The sequence below is a fragment of the Zophobas morio genome, unplaced genomic scaffold (assembly GCF_036711695.1).
Source record: "Zophobas morio isolate AGI-343-1 ecotype UQ-CSIRO unplaced genomic scaffold, CSIRO_AGI_Zmor_V1 ptg000030l, whole genome shotgun sequence".
NCBI classification, from domain to species: domain Eukaryota; kingdom Metazoa; phylum Arthropoda; class Insecta; order Coleoptera; family Tenebrionidae; genus Zophobas; species Zophobas morio.
In genome coordinates this window covers 15,771,295-15,788,705 of record NW_026972135.1, presented here as the reverse complement: position 1 = coordinate 15,788,705, position 17,411 = coordinate 15,771,295, and the positions used below count along the sequence as shown (strand labels likewise).

Genomic DNA, 17,411 nt, shown 5'->3' with positions numbered 1-17,411 from the left:
CGACATCAGTCACTGTTTATCCTAATGATAAACATTGTCTAATTTAAATACCTTACAATACATTCAACATTCAATAAATTCATTAATTCATGTAGCTAATATATTTATTTTGTTTTTACTAAAATCCTTTTACTGTATGAAAATACCAGTGACTATGTATTTAACATCTACTCGTATACTCACTGAAAATACGTAATGTGTAGGTACACAGGAAACTTGTATTTTTAATTAATTTATTATTATAGGTGTATAAATACTTAAACAAAAGTGTTACAGAGGTCGTCACAACATGTCATTAAATTTAGCTTTTGTACTTATGACGATAAAGATAATATATAATTGTTACCAACCTATTTAGTGGACTCAAGGGTTCAATAAGCAAAAGCATTAATTTATTTTGTTTTTTGATTTTATGACAGGTTTCTGCACTCAAGTTCAACTAAAATTTGTGGTTGTAGAGGGCGCTGCATCTATTTCATTCACAAAATAGCTGGATCGATCTTATACAGCAGGTCAAGAATTGTACCTACAAATGCTCTATAAAGTTAATGGCGCATTGAATTCGTTTCTGACCAGATTTGTGTCAGATTGACCTACAGACAGCTGTTTACGATCTTGCTATAATGGCCGACGAGTCTTGCCCCAGCCGTGTTTCAAAAATGTTTGAATTTAAACCCAATTTTTGTACACTGAAAACAATAAATTAATCGTGACAATGATTGAAAACAAAGTGCGTCATGACTGAAACCAGTTCCGACACCTTAGAATTACCAACATTTGGTATGAATGAATTAATTTCGTAATTAAGTATAAACAAAAACCCTAATATAAACAAAAGTGGATTTTGGGAACAAGCAATCTACGTAAGTTGCGACTACGACAATTAATCCATGTGAGTGCTTCATCCCCCACATAATCAATTGGGGGAGGGATTTAATTACACCCCCCACTGATGACCTGATTTCCAATAATAACATTTCTGTTTTTTTGTTTTCTTGGTGTTTTTATCCATAATAAGTAATAAAATAATGCAGTAGGGTTTTTCGTCGGCGGGTTGGCAGCTTACCTAACCTTAAAAATTTAAATGAACGTCAATTTATTCAAATTTTTGTTTGTAGGTGAGAAAAATGGACGATGAGGCCTCAAATAAGTTGAAAAAAGAACGGAACTTTCCCACTTTGGACCTTTCAGAACAGTCGACCCTCAATACATGCCCTCATCCAATACTCGAGATCCAGTCACCGAAGACTCCCACTCTCTCTCGGAAGCTGAAAGCAGTGAGCTTAGATTCAGATCCTCCAAAACAATCAACAAGCTTAGAAGTAGCAAGGGATGTTTTCTCTATGCCAAATACTCCAAAAAGACAAATCAAACATAAACTGTCATGTGAATTTGACGATGGTAATCATAAAACAACCTTAACACCAAATTTTAGTTCAAATTTGAAGAAGTTTGCTTCGAACAACAGTATTTCGGGCTCTCAAACCCTCAAAACGCTACCTGAAATCATGACATTGCAAGATTTTTCTGACAACAGGACTGAACCAGTTCGCATTAAGGCAAAAGGGTTATTAGAAAGACGGGGCTCTAATGCTAGTCTAACCATAGATTTAGGCTCCAATTCTAGTATTTCGGAAAAACCCACCACTTTTGTGAGGCTAAACGCTGCTAAAAGCGTTTCCAACTTAAACTTGACCACTTTCGGTTCCAATGACAGGTGTTCGTGCGTTATGTTGGAGAGAAAACCCAGCGAGCGTAGAAAATCGCAGGAGGCATGTGGCAATTGCATTATTTATGAATCAGTACCGAGCAAGGCAAATGGATGCAAGACAAATAAGTGTGGGGCCATTCCAAAGCGGTGTAATTGCTCTTCTATCAAGTGTCGTCGGAAATCGCTCTCTAACGAGAATTTGTATGTGCCTCCTTGTGGGTTTTGTCAGAAGGGCGCTTACAAGGATTGCGCTACTAAACATTGTAAGGGATACCGGAAGGCATATTATCCCAGGCAGCCAGATGTAGATGCGTCGCAACTATTATCGGAAGATTTTAAGATGCATTTAGAAAATGTACAGTATTTACAAACAGCAGGAAGCGTGCTTTCAATTTCCGATTTGAAAATGGCATGCGAGGTAAGATATTTTCATTATTACGTAATAGGTTTTTTTTTTCGGCAAAAACGGGGGTTGCGTATCCGCAAGGTACTCAGATCCTTCTCATTTTATTACTTAGTCATTGTCATGTTGGTGACTTTTAATGTCAAAAAAATGACGCATACCGCGGCGCTTACTTATTAAACAAATAACTGAAACATGAAGTGGCGGAATTTTTCAGAATATTGTTTAAAATAGTTACACCTTCTGTGACCTTGGCAATTCGTTGATTTTACTAATGCTGATTGCTTTCGTAAAGTTCGTGGTGTTCTTGTGAGTACAAATTAATTGCAATTTCACTTTGCTGTCGATAGTGTTCATCGGGTGCTAACACTTTGATATTCGCTAAAAAACGGAAAATTTTATTGGTGGTACGACATCAGCATCTACTTTTGCGAACGTGTCGTCGCCTGAGAACTTGATTGATCTCCAGACCAGAGCGCGCTGAGGCCAATATCGACTCTAAGCGTTCAGAATTTTTTAGTCACAATTTTGGTGGTTATTTTTTATTTTTATTTTTAGCAATAACTTGAATTATCTAAGAATTAAAATATCGAAAAATTGTAAAATCCAGAAATCCAAACATGAAAAAATTAAAAAAATAAAAATTGGAAAATTTAAAATTAAAAAATCGAGAAATTGAACAATCGGATAATAGAAAAATTGAAACATCGAAAAATCGAAAATTTAAAACTTCGGAAAATTGAAAAACTGAAATATAGAAAAACTGAAAACTTGAGAAATCGAAAAACCTGTAATTTTAAAAACTGAAAAGTTAAAATATCGAAAAGTTGAAAAATTGAGAAATCGAAATATTAAGCGGTCGAAAAATTAAAAAATGTAACAATTAAAAAACGAAAAATTCAAAATCTAAAAAGTAAAAAGTCGAGAAATCGAAAAATCCAGAATTCGAAAAATCCAAATACTAAAAAATCCCAAAACTCAAATATCGAAAAATTGAAAAATACAGGAAAAACTAAAGAATCGAAAAACTGAAAAATCACAAAATTGAACGAAACATCCAAAAATTAGGAAATTAAAAAATTGAAAAATCAAAAACCTCAAACATCGAACAATTGAATTGAAGAACTGAAAGATCGAAACTTTGGGAAGTCGAGAAATGGGAAAATCAAAAAATAGATTAATTGAGAAATCGGAAAACTGAAAATTCAGAAACGTCAAAATTTGAAAATTAATAAATATTAAAGAATTGAAAAATCGAAAAGTCCAAAAATTTAAAACATTGAAAAATTAAAATATCGTAAAATTGAAAAATGGAGAAATCTAAAGATCAAAAAATCCAAAAAATAAAAATTCGAAAATTCAAAAATCGAAAAATCAAAAGAATGAGAAATCAAGGAGTCGAAAAGTCGAGAAGTCGAAAAATTGAAAAATTGAGAAACCGAAATAGGAAAAAATGGAAAAATCACAAAGTTAAAAATGGAAAAATTGATAACCCGAGAGATTGAACAATAAAAATCGAGACATCCGAATCTCGATAAATCGGAATCTAAAAAAATTGAGAAATCCAAAATTTAAAAATTCGGAAAATTGAAAAATATAGAAGGACTGAAAACTCGAGGAATCGAAAAATCTAGAATTTTAAAAATTGAAAAATTAAAATATCGAGAAGTTGAAAAATTGAGAAATCTAAATATAAAACAGTCGAAAAATTAAAAAATCGAAAGTTTGAAAAAAAAATCGAAAAATCCAGAAGTCGAAGAAACGAAATATTGACAAATTCCAAAACTGAAAGAAATATCCAAAAATTGAGAAATTAAAAAACTGGAAAATTGAGAAATCGGAAAACTGAAAGTTTAGCAGCGTCAAAATATGAAAACTTGAAATATAAAAATACTGAAGAACTGAAAAATAAAAAAATCTTAAATTTAAAACATTGTACAATTAAAATATCACAAAATTAAAAAATCGAGAAATCCAAACATCAAAAAATCAAAAAACAAAAATTTAGTTTTGTTTGTATAACACGATTACGTAAGAACATATTTCACATGGTATTTTCTCGTAGAAAATTAAGGATTTTACAATTAAGCTCCGCCCCTCGGCTTACGAGGAATAAAAAAAAATCTTCAGAATTGAGATAGGGTGGGTGGGCGGGGTTTATATTTTGTGTTTCTTTTAATATACATAGCTATTTTTTCACAACAAAAAACTTACAACATGGTTTAAATGGTACATTTTTGAAAGGGAATATGGATATTGCAATTATGGGGCGGAGCCTAAAGCAAAATCGATATTTCCTTTCAGAAATTTTCCATTTTAACATGTTTTAAGTTTAATGTTGTGAAAAGAAGTCTACACATATTAAACCAAAAAGGCAAAATGTAAGCCCGCCCGCCCGCCCTATCTCAATTGTGATGATTTTTTTATTCGCCGTGAATCAAGGAGGCGGAGCTTAACTGCAAGATACTTATTTCTTTACAAGAAATTAAAAATATGTTTTTGAGTATCGTGTTGTTCAAAGAATACTATCTATATTAAGAAAAAGAAAGGTAAAATATAAACCCCGCCCACCCACCGTCTCTCAATTGTGATGATTTTTTTTATTCTTACAAACTTAAAACACGTTTAAAATGGTAAATTTTTGTAAGGAAATGTGGATTTTGCAATTGGGCTCCGCCCCCAGATCTGCCAACGAATGAAAACTTCATTATTATTTAGATCAGGACAGGTGTGGGTGGGGCTTAATCTTTGGCTTTAATTTTTTTCTTAATATACATGGTATTCTTCTTAGTATTATAAGGATTTTGCAATTACCTTAAATTCCGCTCTTTTGGCTCGCGACGATAAAAAAAAATCAAAAATAGATTAATTGAGAAATCGGAAACCTGAAAATTGATCAACGTCAATATTTGAAAAATTGAAAAACAGAATTACTGAAGAACTGAAATAAAAAAATTGAAAAATCGGAAAAATTGAAAAATGAAAAATTGGGAAATCGAAAATTTAAAAATTTGGAAAATTGAAAAATTGAAATATACAAGAACTGAAAACTCGAGAAATCGAAAAACCTAGGATTTTAAAAATTGAAAAATTTAAAGTTTAACGAAAAATTGAAAATCCAAAAAGTAAAAAATCAGAAATCAAAAATCGAAAAGTCGAAAAATCGAAATATTGAAAAATCCCAAAACTGAAAGATTAAAAAAAAAAATCAAGGAATCGAAAATTGGAAGAATGGAAAAATTGAAAAAGTCCAAAAGTCCAAAATTGGAATATTGAAAAATTGAAACATCCAAAGTTGAAAAATCGAAAAATCGAAAAATCGAAAAGCCAAAAAACTCCTGGGGGCATCGACTGATAAATTTTGACTAACGATTTAACGTGCTTCCAATAACTATAAATTGGAGAATGTTGTTCATTTTTTTTCCAAAAATCGTGACGTCGAATGTAAAAATTCAACATGGATTCATAAACCAAAAAAAGAGGATATAAAATTTAAATTACATCTCCTATTGTAAAATTTGAAAATTACGTCATTTCATTGTTGGTGACAAATTTTGGTGAGCGTTTTACCATTTAATCGTTAAGATGTTCAAAAACTGTGTTCATTTATTCGTTGACCAGATTGTCGAACCGAGTTAGTTCTTCGTCGTGGATGTGTATCAGATCAGCTCCAATGAAAGTCGACTTATAGATAGAGTCGATATTAGCCTGAGTGCGCTTTGGTCTGTAGATAAAACAAGTTCTCAGGCGACGATGTGTAACTTTGTTCGTTGTTTAGTTATTATTATTTTTAAGAAGAAATCAACTCAGCAGACATAGGGCCCAATTATTGAGTTGTAAAAATAAATAAACTAAATAACAATTAACTTGTTTGACAGAGCATTTTAATTTTAAGGTCAACAAATTTGAAAATATATCAAAATCTTGTTCAATATACGAATAATTTTGTAGCGCTTGATAAAGGGGTGACATTTTCAGTACATTAGTTTTAGGTACAGGTATCTGAAAGCACTTTGTGTTTCTTAGGTTTGACTGAGGTACACTTGCTCAAGTAGTTCTGGACAATCAATTTTTGCATTAATGATTTGGTGTAAAAAGGATATTGACTCAGTAATTCTTCTTGCAATCAGACTGTCCATGCCAAATCTTTTTAATAGGAGGTTTTGTGGAAAACCCTGACTTGGGTAAACATTATCAACTAAAAAAGCTAAGTACTCGATGAAGCGTCTTTGAATTTTTTTGGAGCCTTTCAATGTGTACGTTGTAAACAGGACTCCAGACAACTGAGGCATATTAAGTTTAAACACAAAGTGGAATGTTTGAAGCTCAACCTGTTTCTACATGTTGTATCTTCATCAGTATCTTAATTGTGCGTTGTTTAGTTCCATATGTGGAGTGCTGTTGGTATTGTGGCTTCATTTCATGTCAAATACATGTATGATCTTGTTATTTAATTAGAATTCTGTGTCTCATTACAAACATATACTTGAAAACCACTTTGATTATATAGCAGTCAATGTCAGTAAGTAATTAGGTGTTCAAATTGTTGTTAACTATGGGTTCAATGAGGTATATGTTCTTAAAATTGCCTTTAAACTTTAAAATATTTAATGCAGATTTTCATTTACTCGAATTCCACTGCTCTGTGGACGGATTATGATAACCGGCAAAAATGTTTTGAATATTGTGAATAGTTTCAGACGAAAAACACCTGAAAGTCTATGAAATACGGATGTTGGAAAAACATGTTTACGTCTTTCGTATTATAAACTTGGTCGATATATTCAGCAGAATTGCAAACTTATGTTATGGTTTTTAGCAGGTAAAAAGGTTCTAGCGCTATGCATTAAAATAACCGAATATTAAGAACAATGTTGGAAGTTTTTTCTTTTGTTAAATCTGTCGATCTAGGCCTTCATTTCATGTCTAAATAAATACGTTGCACTTTTGTAACTTGCCTCTAACTAAAAGCAGGTGCTGGAATATTATAAAATAAATGTTGTTTACGTTGTAGGTTCGATTTAATAATTGTGTTTATGCAACCCAAAATACATTCTCAGGATACTTCTCTGAACACGTCCCAAATTGTGAGGTGTTACGTTGTTACATGCATGTATAGTTTTTAAAACTGCTTTCAAATAAGTAGTTAATTTCAACTACAATTACTTTTTATCAAATGTAATTAACTACATTTCTAACTACGTAGTTAGAGTAGTAGTTAAGAAGTACTTAAGTACTTTTTTACTTTCTGTGTAAGGCAAAGTAAGTTTATATAAAAACAGTACTTAACTAAAATATACCTATATTAGTAAAAATACAGATAAAATACTAAATATAATAACTCCACTAACATTAAAATATCTTGTATTAATTACAACTCTTTGTTATGTTTTAAAAATAACAATGATTCTAAACTTTCGTCATCTAATTTATTCCTTGATGGCGTCACCGGAACTAAAAATCCTTTCAATGGGCGCTGATGACGGAATTAACACATTATATTCCTTAAATATCTTTAAAATATTTGGAAATTTTTAACATCATAACGTCTTTGTTAGATGATTGGAAATATTCTAATACTTCTACCTGAGAACTATTGGTGTTAGATATTTCAAGATTTTTTTGACGACATAAAGTCAAAAAACGAAGATTTTGGATCATTTTCACATTTAACTTCAACAATATTACATTATAATATAAGGCCTGCTCAAGATATTTTTAAAATCAAGTAGGTATAAAATTATGTGGCCCACAAAATCGTAGATCTTTAGATTTGTTTTCACTATACAGAGTTTGTAAAATACTAGGGAGAACGTAACCTAAATAACATTGATTTTCACCTTGTAATATGTACATCAATCGCGAATGCTAATGGTCGCATTACATCGACATATTCAATTAGAAATTCAATTTCAATATTTTTTAATTTTAGCTTTCCCAAACCTTCACATATTTTATCTATAAATGGATTTGAATCTGCAAAATCACGACCACAGAATCGAACAAAGAGTTCCGCCTTGTAGCGCAAGGGACAGTAAATTTTTCGTGACATATATTTTCAATTTCATCAGAAGCTTTAGTCGATCTGCTGTTAGCATTTTAAATCGCTGATAGTTTGCCAAAAACACTATTATACATTTTTTAAACATTACCAAAGCTGTTAGATACGGTTTTTTGTATATCAACTGTTGCTATTCAATTTAACGTGTGTGAGCAACATTTAAATTGTTTAGGTAAATGTTTATCATCCAAATCGTCATTGCTATTTAATAAAGTGAAATTCAAATCATGAATCTGAACGTCATCTGTTTCTGTTTCTATTTGAGATGAGCTAGACTCATGGTCATTTGTATTTTCGTTTGAAAAAATTTTATACTTACTTATTGTCGAAATAAGTCTACACATATTAAGAAAAAAAAAAGCAAAATGTAGCCCCGCCCACCCGCCCTATCTCAATTGTGATGATTTATTTTATTCGTCGTGAGCCAAGGGGGAAGAGCTTAACTGCAAAATCCTTATTTCTCTACGAGAAATGAAATTAAAAATATATTTTTAAGTATCGTGTTTTTCGAAGAATACTATGTATATTAAAAAAAAATAAAGCCGAAGATTCGGAACCACCCATACCCGCCCTGATCTCAATTCTCAATTGTGATAAATTTTTCATTCGTTGTCAGATCGAGGGGCGGGGCTTAACTGCAAGACCCATATTTGTCTAGAAGAATTTACCATTTCAAACAAAAAGACGACTACGTATATTGAGAAAAGAGGCAAAATATAAGCCCCCCCACCCGCCCTATCTTAATTGTGATGATTGTTTTTAATCGTCGAGAACCAAAGGAGCGGAATTTAATTGCAAAATCCTTATTATTTCTCTACAAGAAATTAGTAGTAGTAGTCTCCCGTTTCCGTCTGTACGTCTGTCTATCTGGTGTCTGTATTCATTTTTATTCGACAAGTAATCTCCGAAACTACTGGACCGATTGTTGGCACATTTTGTATGTAGGTTAGGAATAGCATGTAGATGGTTAAACGCTAACTAAAATCTTGCTATTCACCACCAACGGGATGACGTTATCTCCAAAATTTATAATATATTATTTTTAATTTTGTCGAATTTTTACCCTAGACATCCAGAATTTTTGGAAAAAATTCAAAGCTGAATAACAATATTTTGCAATATGAGTTTGGAATTGCAAAACCGATTACTCTGAAATCTTGTAAATATTTTAAGGTGTTCGTGAATGTGGTAAATCGTTAAGCAAAATTTATTCGTTTATCCTCTCCCAAAAAATTGATCACGTCATCTCAAAATTTTGCCGAATAAATCCTATCTAAAATGTGCAAAATATCATGAGTATATACTTGTGATTTATCATTGCATTCAAAGTTTTTAAATTTCTTGTACAGGGTGACTCATAAAAATTCATGAATGAATCAATTTATTTTATTGATTAAATCGGGAACCGCTCACTCCGTTTTCCCGAAAATTTGGGAACAGAATACTGTTATCATTAGTATTACACTGCGCGTATCCAAAGTGTCTTTGCAAAAATGTTGATTACGTCATCACAAATTTTGATTAGGGAAAACTCATTTGGAACGTACGGCCAACACGCTTTTTTACATTTACTTTAACATTACATACACATTTTTATTTTAATAAAATTCACAAAATCAAATCTCATAGTTTTTCGAAAAATGTGGATTTAAATTTACATTCGACCAATTTTTGAGATGTTTTTTCATTTTCTTTTATTTTTCAATTTTTCCATTTTTCAGTTTTGGTTTCATAATTTTTCGTTTTTGCAACTTTTAAGAGCCGGTTTTTGGACAGCGAATTAAAAGTCAATCGCGATTAATTTTAATTGAGGTCCGTTGCTATGCAACGTGCATGTTTTAACCATTCACGGGCTCATATTCTACATTTTAGTCCTATGTTAAATTAATCGAGGATTCAATATTTAATTCGCTTTTTTTAAACCGACCCTATTTTTAAAAATTTTTCAATTTCATGCTTGCAAAATTTTCAGTTTATCGTAATTTTTCATTCTTCGCTTCAGTTTCTCAATTTTTAATTTTTCGATTTTTCATTTTTTTGTTATATTCAAGTTCTTTATTTTTATTTTTCATTTTCCCCATTTTTAATTTTCTTGATTTTATTCACAATTTTTCGTTTCATTTTCTTTATTTTTTCAATGTTTCTTCCGATTTTACAATTTTTCGTTCGTTTATTTCATTCTTCAAATTTTTCATTTTTCAATTCCTCGATTTTCAGTTTTTCAATTTTTGGATTTCTCAATTATCCGATTTCTCGCGTTTTTAATTTCCAGTATTTCGAATTTACAATGTTTCGTTTTTTCGATTTTGTAGTTGTTCGAATTGTAATGCCCATTTGTACCGTACTGTTAAATTGATTGATGAATAAAATCGGCGTGGGTAAAACTCAACAATTTATTTCTTAATAACTCGAAATACACGACTAATTATTACAGCGATTATGTACAGAATAACTCCCTGGTTCAATCGACTCGACTTGCTGACTGGACTCGCTGAATAATAATCGTTCCCGAAGGTGGCCTCTATTTAAACCTATATCTTTCTCTCGATGGATCCAGAACGCCGCTTCGAAGGTTTTCTGGGCCCGTCGCGACATCCGCTTTCATACATACTAGAAGACCTATAGGCGTCGTACCGGTTTATTTCGTAACAGTACTTTTAACCCCCGATTAACGTTATGCTTTGTTTAATTTGACAGATTTATTTGCCTTTTTTTATCACACGTGTAGCCTACTTTTCACAACCAGAAACTTAGAACATGTTAAAAATGGTAAATTGTTGTATTTGGAGAAATATGTCCTCTGTATAAGAACGAATGAAAAATTTATCCCAATCGAGATTGGGGCGGGTGGGTGGGGTTTAATCTTTGTGTTTTTTTTTTCTTAATATATAGAGTTTTCTTTCAACAACAGGATAGTTAACATGTTTTCAGTTTCTTGTTGACAAAAAAAACTTCGTATATTAAGAAGAAATTGACAAAATATAAGCCCCACCCACCCACCCCTTCTCAATTGTGATGATTTTTTTATTCATTGTAAGTTGAAGGGTGGAACTTGGTTGCAAAATTCTCAAAACTGAAGAAATGAAAAACTGAAAAATGTAAAAATTAAAAATTCAAAACTCGTGAAATTTCCAATCGAAAAACTGCAAAATCTAAAAATTCGAAAGTTGGAAACTCGAAAAAATCAATAAACAAAATAAGTGAAAAATTTAAGTCAAAGAAGCTGTGGGACCGTTTGTTACGCCACTGGATTTTACTTTATAGAGGTTATCAGAAAACAAAAATTGCAAAAAAAATAATTTTTCGAATTTTTTTTTAATTCACAAGCGTTTTAAATCTTCTAGATCAATACTGTTATACGTAGTCATATAACATTTGAAAGAGAAAAAAATGCTGTCTTTTATAATACTACAAACTGTACCCTTTTAGATTTAGGAAAAAAAAGTTGATGTCATTTCCGGTGAAACTGAAGTTAATACGATGCCCATAGTGTACTCATTTAATAGATTGTATTATATCTATTGAAGATGCCTGAGTTCAAATTTTTATATTTTAAAATAATTGAGATAGACGCCCCATGAACCCTATTACAATACTTCCGGGAAGTAAAAATGAATTAGTGGATCGTCATCAACCAAATTATTATTAAATTATCAATAACAAATATTTAACTGTGTTTGGCAACAACGTATCATCGCGCTAATCTGTTATTTGTGACCATCCTGTGGAACTAACAACAAATTACAAATATTATAGATCTGCTGCAATTATAACACCTGTTTAAAATACATATATGATTTTTGAAGTACAAATTTGGTAGACAGGTGTCCCAGATAAAACGGATAGAGATATTGAAATTCTGTAAGCACCATTGTTTTTAGCTTGAAAGGGAAAACTTACTTAGTACATTGCAAATATATATCGCTAAATCTTTTGGTGAAAGTTAAATTTTTGTAGGTGTCTAGAGTTCCAAAGTTGCATTCGGAATTCTGGGAAGTTCCTTTAAACCTCCAAGAAAAGTGTTATGTGTCTGGCAGCCAGAATCGAAACAGATACAAAGGGGTGTTGCCCAACGAACATAGTCGGGTGCATCTACCATGTGCACAGACCTACATCCATGCAAATTATATCAAGGTATTCCCATCAGGTCGTATTAGTTTTTATTTAAATTTTCAAATATGTATTAAATTAGGGGCCGGATTACACTGAAACCGCCTACATAGCCACTCAAGGCCCTATGACGCACACATGTCAAGACTTCTGGGAGATGGTGTGGCATACAAATGTAAGTACAAGGGATACTAGATCGTACCTTGGATGTGAAAATGTATGTATAAGTGTAAAGTTATCCCAGACATACGAATTTACGTCCAAGGATGACCCGATTCCAAAATCACATGACTTTTCACACTTAAGTACCTTTTTGTTACCTCTCTAGTGCGTTTGCATCGTAATGTTAACAAACCTAGTCGAAAAAGGGCGGAGCAAATGCGAACTGTACTTTCCATTGGGTAAAAAGGACCAATCCGCTTCCAAATCATTTTTCTACGTAAAAACCACTCGCGAACGTGACAAATTCACATTCGACACGAATCGAAACAGCCAACAAACTGAAGAAGAAACTTTTAAATTCGACGAATTGGACGAAGTCGAATACGGACACTACAAAATCAAGTACATCAAGGAAGAAAACTTGGAAGAATGTGTCATACGTCACCTGGAAATCGTCAACACCGAGAAAAAAGAATCGCGGAATATTCGACACTACTGGTTTCCTAACTGGCAAGATCACAAAATGGCCAATCCGGAGCAACTTTTAAAAATGGCCTTGCATTTGTTGAACGACAATAACAAAACCGAAACGCCGGTTAAACCTGAAAAACCCAAACTTAAACCAATGCGGAGAGAAAGGCGGAGATCTAGCGACGGCGTCGTGAAGACTCCGCCTGTTGTTGTTCATTGTAGCGCGGGGATTGGTCGGACTGGTTGTTTTTTGGCGATTTTGAACGGGATTCAGCAGTTGAAGACCAACTTCAATGTTGACGTTTTGGCCATTTTGTGTTCATTAAGGTTGAATAGGGGAGGGATGGTACAGACGGCTGAGCAATATGAGCTGATACACAGAGTGTTGAATTTGTACGTGGACACAATGTAAGACACCACTCGTAATCAAAATGAGAAAGAGATGTCAAAATTGTTGGCATGATTTTTGAGCGGGACGACATTCCATATCTTTTTTTATTTATTTGACAATGAGTCGATGACATGTGTCGAGCTGCTCTAGTTTCAGAAACGGCTATAGAAGCGTGACGTTTCGGTCGTAGTAATCGTTCAGGACACAATATCTAAAAAATCCATGATAATCATTTGTATAGACTATATGTGATAATTTCTAGATATAAGCAGATTCTGTGTAAATATTGTTCGTTTTTTATTTTCTATATTTTTGTTTTTGTTTTGTGTCTGCTGTTTTGAAGTATTTATTTGACACTTAGAGAATTTTATATATACATATATAAAATGAGATTTTTGTATTTTAGCCAGTGATAATAGGTATACTGTTTTAACTTTGTAGGTGTCCAACTTAATGAAAGTATTTTAACCTACTGACTCATTAATAAAAAATGAGTTTCTTTTTAACCATATGAAATATTGGACACTTTTAAGAAATTCGTAATTTAGCCGTCGGTAGTCTTTATTAAACAGACAGAACTATATTACAACAAAATGCCATTTTGAATTCCTAGCAATATTTTGTAAGTGATTTTTAGATTAAGTTCATCTCATCATGCAAATGTGATTGTCAGGTTGGTACTGTTGTTTCCTCATATTTTCTTAACGAACATCATTCGATACACACAATGGTGCCAATTTGAATAAAAAAAGAGTGATTTTTTTACGAAGACCTTATAACTTTTAAGGCAAAAAACGAAATTTTCTTAACATTTTTCAGTGTAAGGTATTTGTATTTACGTCACCCATCTCTCTTTGATTGCATATACAGAGTGATGGTTACACCCTGTATATGTATAACCTATCCCAGTACAAATTAAACGCTTTCGTTTGTCGGTGTTGTTAATTTTAATCTATTTCCGTTAAACGTTAACTTTTAGGAAGTGTAACGAATATGTCTAGAGTAATTAATAAAAATTCGGTTGTGCCATCTGGTGGATTCTAGGTAATTTAGTAAATGTGACAACATGGCACAATCAGGACAAACAACTTTAAACACCAAATATCAGACTAATTTGTAAATTAATATGTGTCAAAAAATTGTATAAGAATCTCATTGTGTGTTTTAATTACTATAACTAGAAAATGCCTATGTTCCAGAAAACAACAATAAACAATCAAGCTTCATGTAGATCGGACAACTCCTTTTGTAACTTATGTTGTTGTTTTAGCAAAACGTCTGCTTGCACTTCAAACTCTTTTAAAACTTTGGAAAATGTCGCTTTATCAAAATCTTCGTCTTTAGCCTGTTGCACTTGTTTCTGCTTAGTTAATAATACTTTATTGTATAGTTCCAGCACCTACAACGTTTTTTTGTTAATTTATTGCGAAATTGACTATTTTTAATTGGTATACTTGGCTGTCTACTTTATCCAAAGCCCCTTTTATTTCTTGTCTTTTCAAATCTTTGGCAACAATTGACTTCAAGCGTTTTAGTTCTTCAACGTTGTATTCATTGACAGTGGCTAACTCTTGCTGACATTTCTTGATTTCTTGCAGTATTTCATCATCTGGCATGTTCTTTGACAAATCTTCAACACTCAGAAGTCCTTGTTCAACCAAATCTTTTTTGAGCCGTCTGTCCATACAAATCGCAGCACGTGGTCCCGCAGCGGACTTGATTATATTTAAATCCGAGGCTATAAACACTTTGTATACAAATCAGTCACATAATGAATAAAAAGTTACGTTTTAATTTTCCTGTGACGCCCGGAAACGACGTCATCACTTTTTCTTCAATTAAGGCCGCCAACAACCTCTGGGTTTTGGGATTTGAAAATGTGTCAACCATCCTAAATCAAGTACAAACGGTTAATTAAAAAGTCGGGACTATGGAGAAGACACAACACCAAAATTTGCCTACCTATTCCTTCTACAAAACTGATGACGTAATCAGATTTTGTAGGGGATAAATACGCAATTTGTTTTTTGTTTTGCTATACTTACGCACTTAAGCCATTTTTCTTAAGATCCATTCCTACAGATTTGGAACCTAAACCCAATTCTTGTTCAATACCACTTACACCATCATTCCATTCATTCGCATAATAATCACCCAGTTCTGGAATTTTCACATCAATTTCTTGTGAACACTCTTCAATCAACTTATCTAAGAACTAAAGTAAAAAAACTTAAAAGGATCAACACAAATTATAAGAAAAATAAAGTACCATAGCATGGGAACTAGTAATTGCAGAACAATATGGCTCAACTGTAGCCCAGAATTTATCAGAAGTATCATTCTTGGGTAAGTTGATTTTAGGAATTTCTTGTCTTAAAGGCACATCTCCTATTAAACTGTTCACGGGTAAAGGATAATGTCTTTTAATGGGTCTTGTACCATTCTTCAGATCTCTATGCTTTGCTTTATCATCAGGACGTTTTCGTTTTAAAGAACCCTACAAATGTACCAATGTAAATATGTTTACTTTAAGAATGCAAAACGGTACTTTATCATATGATTTTCCTTTTTTATCTCGCCTCTCTTCCACTCGATCGATTGATTCAATTTCATTCCTCAAATACCTATTTCGAACAGCACACGTTGAAATCAGCTTCTCAAAATCAAGCTGCAGTTGGTCCAAATCGTCCATATTAACTCCATCGTCGTCACTACGTCCCATGACTGTAAAATCCTGCGTTATTTAATATTCAAAAGTTATCGGAGACATACTGGCTGAATATCGTGGCAGAAGCTTCGTATTGTCAGCTTGTTTAATCAATGGTAAGTTAGTAAAGAACGTGTCGCTGTCGATGGTTTGTTCATGTCGTGAAGATGTTGCGATGTCTTTCACTTTAGCCCCGTGTCGACTTGTTGCTCCTTTTTGCATGACGAATCGTTTGTTTCCATTCATTTTGAACTAAACTCTCAAAACTAAAAGTGTGAATTGTTAATGGTTTTGATAACCAAGAAGGGTTTTGTTGTGATATTACCTAAATTAAAATTAAAATTTTCGTTTGTTTACTTACATATATTATGACAAGTATTATAGATACAATAATATACAAATGTAGCATCTACAGTGACAACTGACATTGGTTCAGTGTTGCCAATCACGTAAAAGTGGTTTGAATTTCGCGCGCAAACATACATCGATGTTAAAAACGTTGTATTTTCGTCTAAAACAGCATGCGAAAACAACTATAGCAGCATTTCGATATATCTGCAGTAGATTTTACTCTCCTACCCTCATTGAAGATAAAATTAAGAACTGCTCTGTTAAATGATAATGTGACACAGTTTTATATCAGAAATCCTATTCTGTACAATAAAAAACTAAAAACTGAAATAATAAACGAGATGATACATTTTATATTCTCGGACACTAGTATTAAACTCAAACTAATAAACAAATGTTACTCCTAAGAGTCCAGAAGAGATAAAATAAAATGTATGAAGAAAATCACATTTCATCAGAATGAGGTCATTGTGGATTTAGACAGTGGCGGCGTAGTGTGTGGGTCTTTATTTTTCCAAAATATTCTATGACATTATCAACATTTACTTCTCTTTTTCAATTGATAAAATGGAAATATTGTTTAGTCGCGCTTAGCTCATTGTGGACCTTAGATACGATTTTATCAATTTTAATTTTGAAAAGCTTCTTTCACATGAAGCCACCGAAACAAATGGTTAAAACAATCTTAGACACAGCGCTAGAATCGGAACAGACTCAGAATAGCCCCATTTTACGATCAATCTGAAAAACATCAATGTAGTCCACTGAGCCACTTCCTGGGAAAAAATGCTGGCGGCTTGGAAGTGGCGCCTCAGTCATAAAATTTCCAAAATTATGTCCTCTGCAGAAAATTCATCGTAGATTTTTGTCAGATTTGGAACTATTCCATGAACATCTTTTTGGGTGACCTTAACAGTGGGATTTATAAACTTAGTGTTGACGTTGAAGTTCCCGCTGACGTTGCTTTTAGAGTTGAATGGAGCTGAAATTGTCATTTATAAACATCGTTGCAAATTTAGCGTTGATAGTAACTTTGATGTTTAA

At 32.5% G+C, this 17,411-nt stretch overlaps 2 protein-coding genes across 4 annotated transcripts; one reads left to right on the top strand and one right to left on the bottom strand.

The window, feature by feature from the left end:
• The first annotated feature begins 592 nt into the window (after positions 1-592).
• On the top strand, positions 593-14,464 carry LOC135137907 (uncharacterized). Of its 3 annotated transcripts, none has more exons than XM_064067684.1 (5): positions 593-863; positions 1,119-2,129; positions 12,133-12,309; positions 12,368-12,460; positions 12,614-14,464. In XM_064067684.1, the coding sequence occupies exons 2-5, from the start codon at positions 1,128-1,130 to the stop codon at positions 13,328-13,330; spliced, it is 1,989 nt and encodes a 662-aa protein (XP_063923754.1). In that variant the 5' UTR covers positions 593-863; positions 1,119-1,127; the 3' UTR covers positions 13,331-14,464. The 3 variants fall into 3 exon arrangements, with proteins under 3 accessions (XP_063923754.1, XP_063923752.1, XP_063923753.1); XM_064067682.1 differs by having other exon boundaries at positions 593-892; XM_064067683.1 differs by having other exon boundaries at positions 594-780.
• Positions 13,853-16,434, bottom strand: LOC135137908 (transcriptional adapter 3-A). The gene is made up of 8 exons (XM_064067685.1): positions 16,342-16,434; positions 16,082-16,282; positions 15,858-16,033; positions 15,579-15,806; positions 15,355-15,524; positions 15,097-15,200; positions 14,764-15,047; positions 13,853-14,708 (listed from the first exon to the last, which is right to left on the bottom strand). Exons 2-8 carry the CDS (start codon positions 16,260-16,262, stop codon positions 14,526-14,528), a joined length of 1,326 nt encoding a protein of 441 aa, XP_063923755.1. The 5' UTR covers positions 16,263-16,282; positions 16,342-16,434; the 3' UTR covers positions 13,853-14,525.
• Positions 16,435-17,411: the final 977 nt, after the last annotated feature.